Source organism: Melospiza melodia, chromosome 28 (genome assembly GCF_035770615.1).
Source record: "Melospiza melodia melodia isolate bMelMel2 chromosome 28, bMelMel2.pri, whole genome shotgun sequence".
NCBI classification, from domain to species: Eukaryota; Metazoa; Chordata; class Aves; order Passeriformes; family Passerellidae; genus Melospiza; species Melospiza melodia.
Window position 1 is genome coordinate 6,408,215 of NC_086221.1, and position 12,572 is coordinate 6,420,786.

Consider the following 12,572-nt stretch of genomic DNA (forward strand, 5'->3'; position numbering starts at 1 on the left):
GGCGCCGCCATTTTGTGCTGAAGCTGCCTCAGGATGGAGTCGAAACGCGAACCGGAGCTGCCCGCCGCCCGCCGAGCCTTCCGACTCACCGCCCCGCCACGGAGCGCCACTCCACACACCCCTCCGCACCGCTGGCAGCGCTGAACGGCCTCATGGAGCACAGCGGACGCGAACGCGCCGGCCCCGGCTTGGGATGGGCCCGACTGGGCCTGGCCGGGGCCTGGCCGAAGCTGGCGGCGCCCAGCGCGGCGCCCGCCGGCGGCTCGTCCCAGGCGAGCCCGCCCTTCTCGTGGCTGCGCGTGGTGTCGCAGCTGCTGTCGCCGCTACCCGCCCTCCTGCAGCGGCTGCTGCCCGGCGCCGCGCTCAGCTCCGCGCTGTGCCCCGCCAAGGCACCGCCGCCGCTGGTGCTGCTGCCCAGGGCGGACACTTCGCTGGACTGGACCGAGGAGAAACTCCCGGAGAAGCGGCCGGAGCCGCCGGCGGGGCTGTGGGGAGCAGGGCTGGTGAGGAACAGCCTGGGAGCCCTTCCCGTGGATTGGTACGTGCTGGGCTTGGAGCAGGGCAAGAGCCACCTGCCGCAGCCCCTGCGAGCCGAGGGCTTGCCGGAGGTTGAATTCCTGCGCAGCAAGCGCCTGGCGTTCCTCCAGCGCTGGCATCTGCCCGTGCCCGACCCCGACCACGGCTACCACAGCCTGGAGGAGGAGCAGCAGCAGCAGAACAGGGGTGTGTGCCTGGAAATTGGGGAGCAGCGCGGTAATAACGGGGATTTAGAGCAGGCCGAAGATGCGGGGATTCAGCCCGGAGGTGTCCCCGAGGAGCAGGAGGGGATCCGGGGTGCGGCTGAGGATGGGGAAGCCTTGGCTGGAGAGGAACGTGAGGACTCGGAAACGGAGCAAGACTTCCCGATTTCCACCAGACCTGTCTGTGCGAATAAATTAATTGATTATATCATCGGGGGAGTATCCAGCGGCGAGGAGAGTGAGGGTGAGGAAGACTGGGATGATGGTGATGATGATGAAGATGATGATGACGGGTTTGACAGCGAAGAGCTGCCCTCCGACTCAGACGCCGGCAGCCAGGACGGGGAGAGGCTTCATCTGTGGAATTCCTTCTACAGCTTGGATCCCTACAACCCTCAGAACTTCACGGCCACCATCCAGACCTCTTCCAGCGAGCCGGGAAAGGGAATGTCGGACATGGAGGAGGAGGAGGAGGAGGAAGACTCATGGGCAGAGTCCTCTGAGGGCTCGCCTAGTTCCGATGAGGACGAGTGGGACTGTGAGAGCGTGGATGAGGCGGAGAGCTTGAAACTTTGGAACTCGTTCTGTAGCTCGGACGATCCCTATAACCCTTTGAACTTCACGGCGGCTTTTCAGCCAGCGGAGAAAAAAGGGACGCCGGGTTTGCAAGGGGCAGAGAGGGCGAGTTCTGCCCCCTCGGAGCATTTCAGCGTGTGCAGGGTCCAGCTGGAAAAACACAACTGCGGCAGCGCCGAGCTGGGGCAGAGCAGCGAGAAAACTGCGAGCTCCAAGCGGAAGAAGGTACGGATTTTATTCATATTTTTTATATTTTAGGATTATAAAAACAAATAAATAAACAGCCACACACTGCGCCAAGTGGGGGTGAGGTCAGCGTTCCATATGTGCTGATAATTTCCTTGGAATGCTGAACCTCATCCTTGGCACGTGGTGGGAAATTCTGATTCTCCTTCCGAGACTCGCTGACAACAGTATTTTTTCTCTAAATTCAAAAGTTCTCTTTCCGTTTTGAGTTGTAATTTCCTTTCTGTTTCTCTTGTGGTTTCGACGTCAGAGAAACTCCAGGCCTGGGGTGGAAATTTTTCCCTGAAAAACTCCACAGAGTTGGGAGGAATTTCCCTGAAAATCCCCAGTTTATGTTAGAAGGAAGTTGTTTGGGACCTGAAACCGAAAGATTTTTTAGGATTTTTTTTTGTAACCCAGGTGTGATATTTTTTATAACCCAGCTTGTTGAGTGTTCTGGAGTAAATTTGAGGTTCCCATATAAATGATCTCAATATTCCCATTTCCGTTTAAGATACTATTAAATATTATAATAATAATAATAATAATAATAATAATAATAATAATAATAATAATAATAATAATAATAATAATAATAATAATAATTTATAACTATATAATATATTATAAATATAACAATATCTTGATATTATATACATATATTATAATTACGGGTTTGCTATTTATGGGATAGTTATTTATAGGAAGGATGTAATCAAAAACTGGACTTTTGAGCCTAAACAGAGTAATTTGGGCAATAATAATAATAATAAGAAGAAGAATAATAATAATAGTATTATAATATATAATAATACATTATAGATATATACTGTAAATATAATATAGTAGTATTGTATATTAATATTGTATATAATATATTATAAATAAAATGTTAATATTGTATATTAGTATAATATCAATATTTATATTATAATTATGGGCTTACTATTCATGGGATAGTTATTTATAGGAAGGATGTAGTCATAAACGGGACTTTTGAGTCTAAACAGACTAATTTGATTTTTTTATAAGTAATTTGGGTAATAATAATAATAATGCCTGTGCTGGGATGCAAATAAACAGAAATTTATCCCAAATTTTGTGCTGCTGCAGATATTCAAGGTGTTTCCCTCAAACTTCTGGCTGAGGAATAATTCAAATACCAAATCCTTGAGCAACCCAGTGTTGGAACAAACCATCCAAACAGCAAATATTTCTAATTATTTCATATTTTTCCATCAGATACATTTATTTTTGGGTATTAATTACCAGGAATAATTAATTTCGAGCACTCCCGCGTGTCAGGGCTGCGATTGCAGCAGGAATTTTTGCCTCGGGTGGTGTAAGAGGCGATGAGGTGGCTGCAATATCCCCAGTGATGTCAGAGCCGCGGGAATTGTGGCTCCGACTGATGTAAAAAAGCTGCAAGGTGGGGAAGGGCTGATGTAAGAGCTCCCGAAGCTCTCCTGCAGGAGCCGGGCACATTCCTGAGGAATTTTGGGGAAAAAATTCCAGGGGGTTTTGTTCCCAAAGCCGTCAAATCCGGGGGTGTTGGTGCCGCTTTGGGCTCAGCTCTGGGAGGGCTCCTGGCGCTGCTCCCGGGGATTTTTGGGATCAGGGAATCCCTTCATCCTGCCCTGCTGATTTTGGGATCAGGGAATTCCTTCATCCTCCCCTTCATCCTGCCCTGCTGATTTTGGGATCTGGGAATTCCTTCATCCTCCCCTGCTGATTTTGGGATCTGGGAATTCCTTCATCCTGCCCTGCTGATTTTGGGATCAGGGAATTCCTTCATCCTCCCCTGCTGATTTTGGGATCAGGGAATTCCTTCATCCTGCCCTGCTGATTTTTGGGATCTGGGAATCCCTTAATCCTCCCCTGCTGATTTTTGGGATCAGGGAATTCCTCAATCCTCCCCTGCTGATTTTGGGATCAGGGAATTCCTTCATCCTGCCCTGCTGATTTTTGGGATCAGGGAATTCCTTCATCCTGCCCTGCTGATTTTTGGGATCTGGGAATTCCTTCATCCTCCCCTGCTGATTTTGGGATCAGGGAATTCCTTCATCCTCCCCTTCATCCTGCCCTGCTGATTTTTGGGATCAGGGAATTCCTTCATCCTGCCCTGCTGATTTTTGGGATCAGGGAATTCCTTCATCCTGCCCTGCTGATTTTGGGATCTGGGAATTCCTTCATCCTCCCTTGCTGATTTTTGGGATCAGGGAATTCCTCAATCCTCCCCTGCTGATTTTGGGATCAGGGAATTCCTTCATCCTGCCCTGCTGATTTTTGGGATCAGGGAATTCCTTCATCCTGCCCTGCTGATTTTGGGATCTGGGAATCCCTTCATCCTCCCTTGCTGATTTTTGAGATCTGGGAATTCTTTCATCCTTCCCTGCTGATTTTTGGGATCACCTCTTCATCCTGTCCTTGCACAAAACACCCCCTGGGACAGTGGGAAATGTCCCCGGTGGAATGGGATCACCCAAACCCTTCTGGAATTCCAGGAAGGAATGTGAATTTTGGTGTTTATATTTTTAATTTCATGACACAATTACCCTAACCCTGGAATCCCAGGAGGGGCTGTGACAATTTTTGTGTATATTTTTAATTTCATTACACAAACTCCGCCCCTACAATTCCAGGAGGGATTGTGACAGATTTTGTGTGTATATTTTTAATTTCATTACACAATTACCCTAACCCTGGAATTCCAGGAGGGATTGTGACACTTTTTGTGTTTATATTTTTAATTTCATGACACCAACTGCACCCCTGGAGTTCCAGTAGGGATTGTGAATTTTGGTGTGTATATTTTTAATTAATTTCGTTATGTGAACTCCACCCCCTAGGATTCTAGGAAGGATTGTGACACTTTTTGTGTGTATATTTTTAATTTCATTACACAATTACCCTAACCCTAACCCTGGAATTCCAGGAGGGATTGTGACACTTTTTGTGTGTATATTTTTAATTTCATGACACCAACTGCACCCCTGTAATCCCAGGAAGGATTGTGACAGATTTTGTGTGTATATTTTTAATTTCATTACACAATTACCCTAACCTTGGAATTCCAGGAGGGATTGTGACAATTTTTATGTATATTTTTAATTTCATTACACAAACTCCGCCCCTGGAATCCCAGGAAGGATTGTGACAGATTTTGTGTGTATATTTTTAATTTCATGACACAAACTCCACCCCTGGAACCCCAGGAGGGGCTGTGACACTTTCTGTGTATTTTAGGACCGGTTGTTCCGGTCACGTTGGGCTGACTGTTGTCCCCTGTTCCTCCTTATCTGTCCCCGTGGTGACTCACGGGGCTCTTGACTCAACAAAACTCTCCTGGTTTTTTTTCTTTTTGGCTTAGGTAATCCTCAGCAATCCCCAAAATCCCATCAGGGACCCCAAAATCCCATCAGGGACCCCTCAGTCCCAGTAGGAATCCCACAGTCCCAGCAGCACTCCCATACTTTAATAATATTCTGTTTATTTTTATAATATTTTAAATGCATATTTTAAATCCATTTTAATCCATATTTTATTTCTTTTAGCTATTTTTTGCCAATTTTTAATCACTTTTTTCCCAGCCTGAGTTTAGGCACTCCCAGGGATGGAGCAGCCACAGCTCTTCTGGCAGTTCCACCATTCAAATCCCAGTCAGGAATCCCTTCCCAACACCCCTCAGAAAAAATCCCCAATCTTTTCACCATTCAACAACTTTGACTCAAACCACTTTAAACTTGGATTTGCTGAGAATTCCTGCCTGAAATTCTGCTTTTTTCAGGTGACATTCCATTAAAATCTGGTGTATGATGGAGTATTACATCAGCAGCGAGGGGGACTGCAAGGGGCCTCATAGTCTATTTATTGTTATACTATTTTAAAGCCATATTTTAAAGCCATATTTTACTTATTTTTATCTATTTTTTTATATTTTTTACCCACTTTCCAGCCTGAGTTTAGGCACCACTCCCAGGGATGGAGCAGCCACAGCTCCTCTGGCAGTTCCACCATTCCAATCCCAGTCAGGATTCCTTTCCCAACACCCCTCATCAAAATTTCCCAACTCTTTCACTACTCAACAACTTTGACTCAAACCACTTTAAACTTGGATTTGCTGAGAATTTCTGCCTGAAACTCTGCTTTTTGCAGGTGACATTCCACGAGGAGGTGACAGAGTATTACAGAGTATTACAAACAGCGAGGAGGACCTGAAAGGGCCTCATATTCTATTAATTTCTATAATATTTTGAAGCCATATTCTTAATCCATTTTTATCCATATTATACTTATTTTATCTATTTTTTGCCATTTTTTATCCATTCTTCAGCCTGACTTTGGACACTCCCAGGGACGGAGCAGCCACAGCTCCTCTGGCAGTTCCTCCATTCCAATCCCAGTCAGGAATCCCTTCCCAACATCTCTTAGAAAAAATTCCCAACCCTTTCACCACTCAACAAATTGAACCTAAAACACAAAACCACCACTTTAAACTTGGATTTGCTGAGAATTCCTGCCTGAATCCCTTCTTTTTGCAGGTGACATTCCAGGAGGAGGGTATTACATCAGCAGCGAGGAGGATCGCATGGGGATTCATATTCTATTAATTTCTATAATATTTTGAAGCCATATTCTTAATCCATTTTTATCCATATTATACTTATTTTATCTATTTTTTGCCACTTTTTACCCACTTTCCAGCCTGAGTTTAGGCACTCCCAGGGATGGAGCAGCCACAACCCCTCTGCCAATTCCTTCCCAGTCAGGATTCCTTTCCCAACACCCCTCAGAAAAAATCCCCAGTCTTTTCACCACTCAACAACTTTGACTCAAACCACTTTAAACTTGGATTTGCTGAGAATTCCTGCCTGAAACTCTGCTTTTTTCAGGTGACATTCCACGAGGAGGTGACAGAGTACTACATCAGCAGTGAGGAGGACTGCAAAGGGCCTCATAGTCTATTTATTGTTATAGTATTATAAAGCCATATTTTAAACCCATATTTTACTTAATTTTTATCTAATTTTTTCTATTTCTTATCCACTTTTCAGCCTGACTTTGACACTCCCAGGGATGGTGCAGCCACAGCTCCTCTGGCAGTTCCACCATTCAAATCCCAATCAGGAATCCCTTCTCAACACCCCTCAGAAAAAATCCCCAATCTTTTCACCATTCAACAACTTCCTCTCAAACCACTTTAAACTTGGATTTACTGAGAATTCTTGCCTGAAATTCTGCTTTTTTCAGGTGACATTCCATTAAAATCTGGTGTATGATGGAGTATTACATCAGCAGCGAGGAGGACCTGAAAGGGCCTCATAGTCTATTTATTGTTATACTATTTTAAAGCCATATTTTAAAGCCATATTTTACTTATTTTTATCTATTTTTTTATATTTTTTACCCACTTTCCAGCCTGAGTTTAGGCACCACTCCCAGGGATGGAGCAGCCACAGCTCCTCTGGCAGTTCCACCATTCCAATCCCAGTCAGGATTCCTTTCCCAACACCCCTCATCAAAATTTCCCAACTCTTTCACTACTCAACAACTTTGACTCAAACCACTTTAAACTTGGATTTGCTGAGGATTCCTGCCTGAAACTCTGCTTTTTGCAGGTGACATTCCACGAGGAGGTGACAGGGTATTGCAGAGTATTACAAACAGCGAGGAGGACCTGAAAGGGCCTCATATTCTATTAATTTCTATAATATTTTGAAGCCATATTCTTAATCCATTTTTATCCATATTATACTTATTTTATCTATTTTTTGCCATTTTTTATCCATTCTTCAGCCTGACTTTGGACACTCCCAGGGACGGAGCAGCCACAGCTCCTCTGGCAGTTCCACCATTCCAATCCCAGTCAGGAATCCCTTCCCAACATCTCTTAGAAAAAATTCCCAACCCTTTCACCACTCAACAAATTGAACCTAAAACACAAAACCACCACTTTAAACTTGGATTTGCTGAGAATTCCTGCCTGAATCCCTTCTTTTTGCAGGTGACATTCCAGGAGGAGGGTATTACATCAGCAGCGAGGAGGATCGCATGGGGATTCATATTCTATTCATTTCTATAATATTTTGAAGCCATATTCTTAATCCATTTTTATCCATATTATACTTATTTTATCTATTTTTTGCCACTTTTTACCCACTTTCCAGCCTGAGTTTAGGCACTCCCAGGGATGGAGCAGCCACAACCCCTCTGCCAATTCCTTCCCAGTCAGGATTCCTTTCCCAACACCCCTCATAAAAAATCCCCAATCTTTTCACCACTCACCAACTTTGACTCAAACCACTTTAAACTTGGATTTGCTGAGAATTCCTGCCTGAAACTCTGCTTTTTTCAGGTGACATTCCACGAGGAGGTGACAGAGTATTGCAGAGTATTACAAACAGCGAGGAGGATCGCAAGGGGCCTCATATTCTATTAATTTCTATAATATTTTGAAGCCATATTCTTAATCCATTTTTATCCATATTATACTTATTTTATCTATTTTTTGCCATTTTTTATCCATTCTTCAGCCTGACTTTGGACACTGCCAGGGACGGAGCAGCCACAGCTCCTCTGGCAGTTCCTCCATTCCAATCCCAGTCAGGAATCCCTTCCCAACATCTCTTAGAAAAAATTCCCAACCCTTTCACCACTCAACAAATTGAACCTAAAACACAAAACCACCACTTTAAACTTGGATTTGCTGAGAATTCCTGCCTGAATCCCTTCTTTTTGCAGGTGACATTCCAGGAGGAGGTGACAGAGTATTACATCAGCAGCGAGGAGGACCAGAAAGGGCCTCATAGTCTATTTATTTCTATAATATTTTAAATCCATATTTTACTTATTTTTATCTATTTTTATATATTTTTTTATATTTTTTACCCACTTTCCAGCCTGAGTTTAGGCACTCCCAGGGATGGAGCAGCCACAACCCCTCTGCCAATTCCTTCCCAGTCAGGATTCCTTTCCCAACACCCCTCAGAAAAAATCCCCAGTCTTTTCACCACTCAACAACTTTGACTCAAACCACTTTAAACTTGGATTTGCTGAGAGTTCCTGCCTGAAACTCTGCTTTTTTCAGGTGACATTGCACGAGGAGGTGACAGGGTATTGCAGAGTATTACAAACAGCGAGAAGGACCTGAAAGGGCCTCATATTCTATTAATTTCTATAATATTTTAAAGCCATATTTTTAATCCGTATTTTATTTATTTTTATGGGTTTTTTTTTTTTATTTTTTATCCACTTTCCAGCCTGACTTGGGACACTCCCAGGGATGGAGCAGCCACAGCTCCTTTGCGAGTTCCGCCATTCCAGTCCCAGTCAGGAATCCTTTCCCAACACCCCTCATAAAAAATCCCAATCTTTTCACCACTCACCAACTTTGACTCAAACCACTTTAAACTTGGATTTGCTGAGGATTCCTGCCTGAAACTCTGCTTTTTTCAGGTGACATTCCACGAGGAGGTGACCGAGTACTACATCAGCAGCGAGGAGGATCGCAGGGGGCCCTGGGAGGAGCTGGCTCGCGACGGCTGCCGCTTCCAGAAGCGCATCCAGGAGACTGAGGAGGCCATCGGCTTCTGCCTGAGCCCTGAGCACAGGCTGAGGGTGTTCCAGAGGCTCCACAAACCCCAATCCCACAGGACTGACCCCTTCTAGAACCTTCCACCTCCTGCCGTTCGCCCCACCCTTCAATCCGTGAAATCTCAACCGCACGCGGCAGCTGCGTGTGCTGAAACGGGGAGAAAAATGGAGAAAAATGGAGAAAAATGGGATTTTTTTCCCTTTTTTTCCCCCCCCTGATTTGATATTCATTTGATATTGTCTGGCAGCTGCATGTGCAGAAACGGGGAGAAAAATGGAGAAAAACGGGATTTTTTTTCCCTTTTGTTTTCCCTGCATGTGCTGCAACGGGGAGAAAAATGGGATTTTTTTCCCTTTTTTTTTTCCCTGCATGTGCAGAAATGGGGAGAAAAATGGGATTTTTTTTCCCCTTTTTTTTTCCCTGCATGTGCTGAAACGGGGAGAAAAATGGGATTGTTTTCCCTTTTTTTTTCCCTGCATGTGCTGAAATGGGGAGAAAAATGGGATTTTTTTTTTCCCCTGGTTTGATACTCAGAAATTGTTATCTGGCAGCTGCATGTGCAGAAATGGGGAGAAAAATGGAAATTTTTTCCCCTTTTTTTTCCCCCCTGGTTTGATATTCAGAAATTGTTGTCTGGCAGCTGCATGTGCTGAAACGGGGAGAAAAATGGGATTTTTTTTCCCTTTTTTTTTCCCTGCATGTGCAGAAATGGGGAGAAAAATTGGATTTTTTTTCCCTTTTTTTTTCCCCTGGTTTGATATTGACAAATTGTTGTTTTGATAGCCCTGGAGCTCCCTGATGGGCTGCTCTAATTGCATTCCTGTTAATTAGCACTTGACACACACAACCAGACTGCTTGGGCTTCAATCCATTCCCAAAAATTGCCTTTTCCTGCCGTACCTTGGGAAGTGTGGGGACTGTTCCTTTGGATTTTTGCACTTTGGAAAACAAAAAAAAAAAACAACAAAAAAAAACAAAGCAAAACCTATTTTGAAGGAAATATTTATGGGAATTGCAGTTTTGATTTCAAATTCCCTGAGGGATGTGCAGCTGAAGGGTTTTTATTTTTGTGTTTCTCTATTTTTCCAGCTTCTCCAAAAGCCTCATTTTTAAAAATTTCTTCCTTTAAGGGATTTTTTTCCTTTTTTTTTTTTGCTTGGAATAATAATTTATTTCTAAAAATTCCTTCCTTTAAAAGGATTTTTCCCCACTTTTTTTTTTTTGCTTGGAATAATCCATTTTTAAAAATTCCTTCCTTTAAGGGATTTTTTTTCCACTCTTTTTTTGCTTGGAATAATAATTTATTTTTAAAAATTCCTTCCTTTAAAAGGATTTTTCCCCCACTTTTTTTTTTTTTTTTTGCTTGGAATAATCCAATATTTGAGTTTTTCTGGAGCTTTTGGAGGTTTGAATATTCCAGCCAAGCTTTGATTTCAATAATTCCCTTTTCCAGGATTATTCCAAAAGGTTCTGGCTACTTGTCCAACAAATTTCCTGAATTTCCTCATCCCAATTAATAATTCAAACTTAATGAGGCTGTGGATGATGCTTGAATTTAGGGAGCAAAATTCCTGAATTATTTAATTAATCTTTGCTGTAATCCTGCTTTGGGAGAGGGATTGAAGTGAATTTTGATTTCCAATCTGCTTCTCCTGATAATTTTCTTGAATTTAAGGAAATTACCTTGAATTTCAAGAAATTTAAAGACAAAAATTCCTGATTTTCTTTCCCAAAAATCAGTATTAACTCTTTATGTCTGCACTGGGGTCACCAAAAAAAACATTTCAGTGAGAGGACAAAACTCTTTATTTATATTTTAATTTAAAATATTACATTATTTAATCAAAATCCTTGAGGGAAAAAGGGGTTTGGAGCTGGAGGTTGCTGTGGGAATTTTCCAAGCAGGGAAAATAAAAATGGAAAAATTCCAATGTTTGCACAAAGTTGGGTCAATAAATCAATTATTTGTTCAGCTGGCCAGAATAATTTCCATTTGGTAGAAGAAAAACTTGATTAAAGTGCTTTAAATTTATCCTGAATTTTCATTTTAATCCAGTTTTTAATTTGGAAGAAAATTGTTAATTCCTGCTTTATCCTAATTGAAAATCCCAGAATTTTTGGATTTTTTCCTTTATTTTTTTGCAGGAAATGCTTCTTGAAATTAAAAAATCCCTTTTTTTTTTTGGTTGTGCAATTAGAAAAATTAGGAGATTAATTAAATTAAAGCTGTGTTAATTCAAATTCCAACAGTTTGCCATCCTAAAAATTTGATTTTTTTTCCTCAAAAAAAAATTAAAAATTTCTCACATCCTGAGGAATCCACTTGGAATTTTTGATTTTTTTTTTTGAGAATTTTTTTCACATTGGATTTGTTTTTTAAAAACCAACAGAAATTGGAATTCCAAGAAGAAAAAAATGTGAATTTCTGATCATTCCAAGGCAAACACACAACAAGAATTTTCCCATGGATTTCCCAGTTGGTTTTTCCCATGGATCTCCCGAATTTTGGGATTTATTTTTGGGATTTATTTTTGGGATTTATTTTTGGGATTTGTTTTTGGGATTTATTTTTGGGATTTGTTTTTGGGATTTGTTTTTGGGGTTGTGGTGCTTCAGTTCTTTGTGGACAACTCGAATTTCTTGGTGCTCAGGAGAACCTTGGGAATGCTGGGAATCCAAAACTGCTTGGAAAAATTGGGATTTAATGAAGGAACTTGAAAGGGTTTCAAGTTCCAAAGGGTCCAAACCTTGGGAAAAATTTAAATTTTTAAATCAAAATTCCCATGGATGAGTTTCCCACTCCTCCAACCTCATTTTTTCCAGCTGTTCCATCAGAAAATTGAATTTAATTACCACCAAACCCATCCTTAAACACCTCAGAATTCCTTTTTTCCCTCTAAAATTCCTTTAAAAATATATTAGATATAAAACTTGGAGGGAATTAAATCAAAACTGTGATGTTGCAGATTTTTATTTTTGTATCATTTTGGGGGGGAGAAAAAGTTTGGATTTGGCTTTCTATGGATTTTCTTTGATTTGTGGCTGCTTTGTTGGGTTTTTTCTACCTAAAAAAAAAAAAAAAAGAAAAATTCTATTTCTGTACATAAGAAAACTATTCAGGACTAATCTGTGCGTTGTAATAAAGAGATTTGCAAGATAAAATTGGGGGAAAATTTGGGGAAAATCCAATTTTGGGTTGGATTTCTGGGTGGTGTTTGTGATTCCTCGGGTTTTAGGGCAGGGAATTATCCCAAAACTGGGCTGGAGGAATAATTTGGGTTTTTCCAGGGATTCCCAAAGGATGGGATGAAGAATTTTTGGGATTAAATTTTGGCCTGCTGAGCTCTGAGTGGGGTTTAACCCAGGGTTTATTCTGATTATTTTGGAGGGGATAAAGGAATTTAAATTAGGAAAAAAAGGATTGGAGCTGCCCTTGG

General features: G+C 41.9%; 1 protein-coding gene across 1 annotated transcript; it reads left to right on the forward strand.

Annotated features, from left to right (window-relative positions):
* The first annotated feature begins 152 nt into the window (after window positions 1-152).
* On the forward strand, window positions 153-12,297 carry PPP1R15B (protein phosphatase 1 regulatory subunit 15B). Its single transcript, XM_063177730.1, has 2 exons — window positions 153-1,541; window positions 8,997-12,297. Exons 1-2 carry the CDS (start codon window positions 153-155, stop codon window positions 9,207-9,209), a joined length of 1,602 nt encoding a protein of 533 aa, XP_063033800.1. The 3' UTR covers window positions 9,210-12,297.
* Window positions 12,298-12,572: the final 275 nt, after the last annotated feature.

Bases quoted from the DNA above. Each gene is read 5' to 3' on its own strand.
- PPP1R15B (XM_063177730.1), top strand. From the start codon at position 153: ATGGAGCACAGCGGACGCGAACGCGCCGGCCCCGGCTTGGGATGGGCC. The intron at 1,542-8,996 runs GTACGGATTTTA...TGCTTTTTTCAG, and splicing joins CGAGCTCCAAGCGGAAGAAG to GTGACATTCCACGAGGAGGT.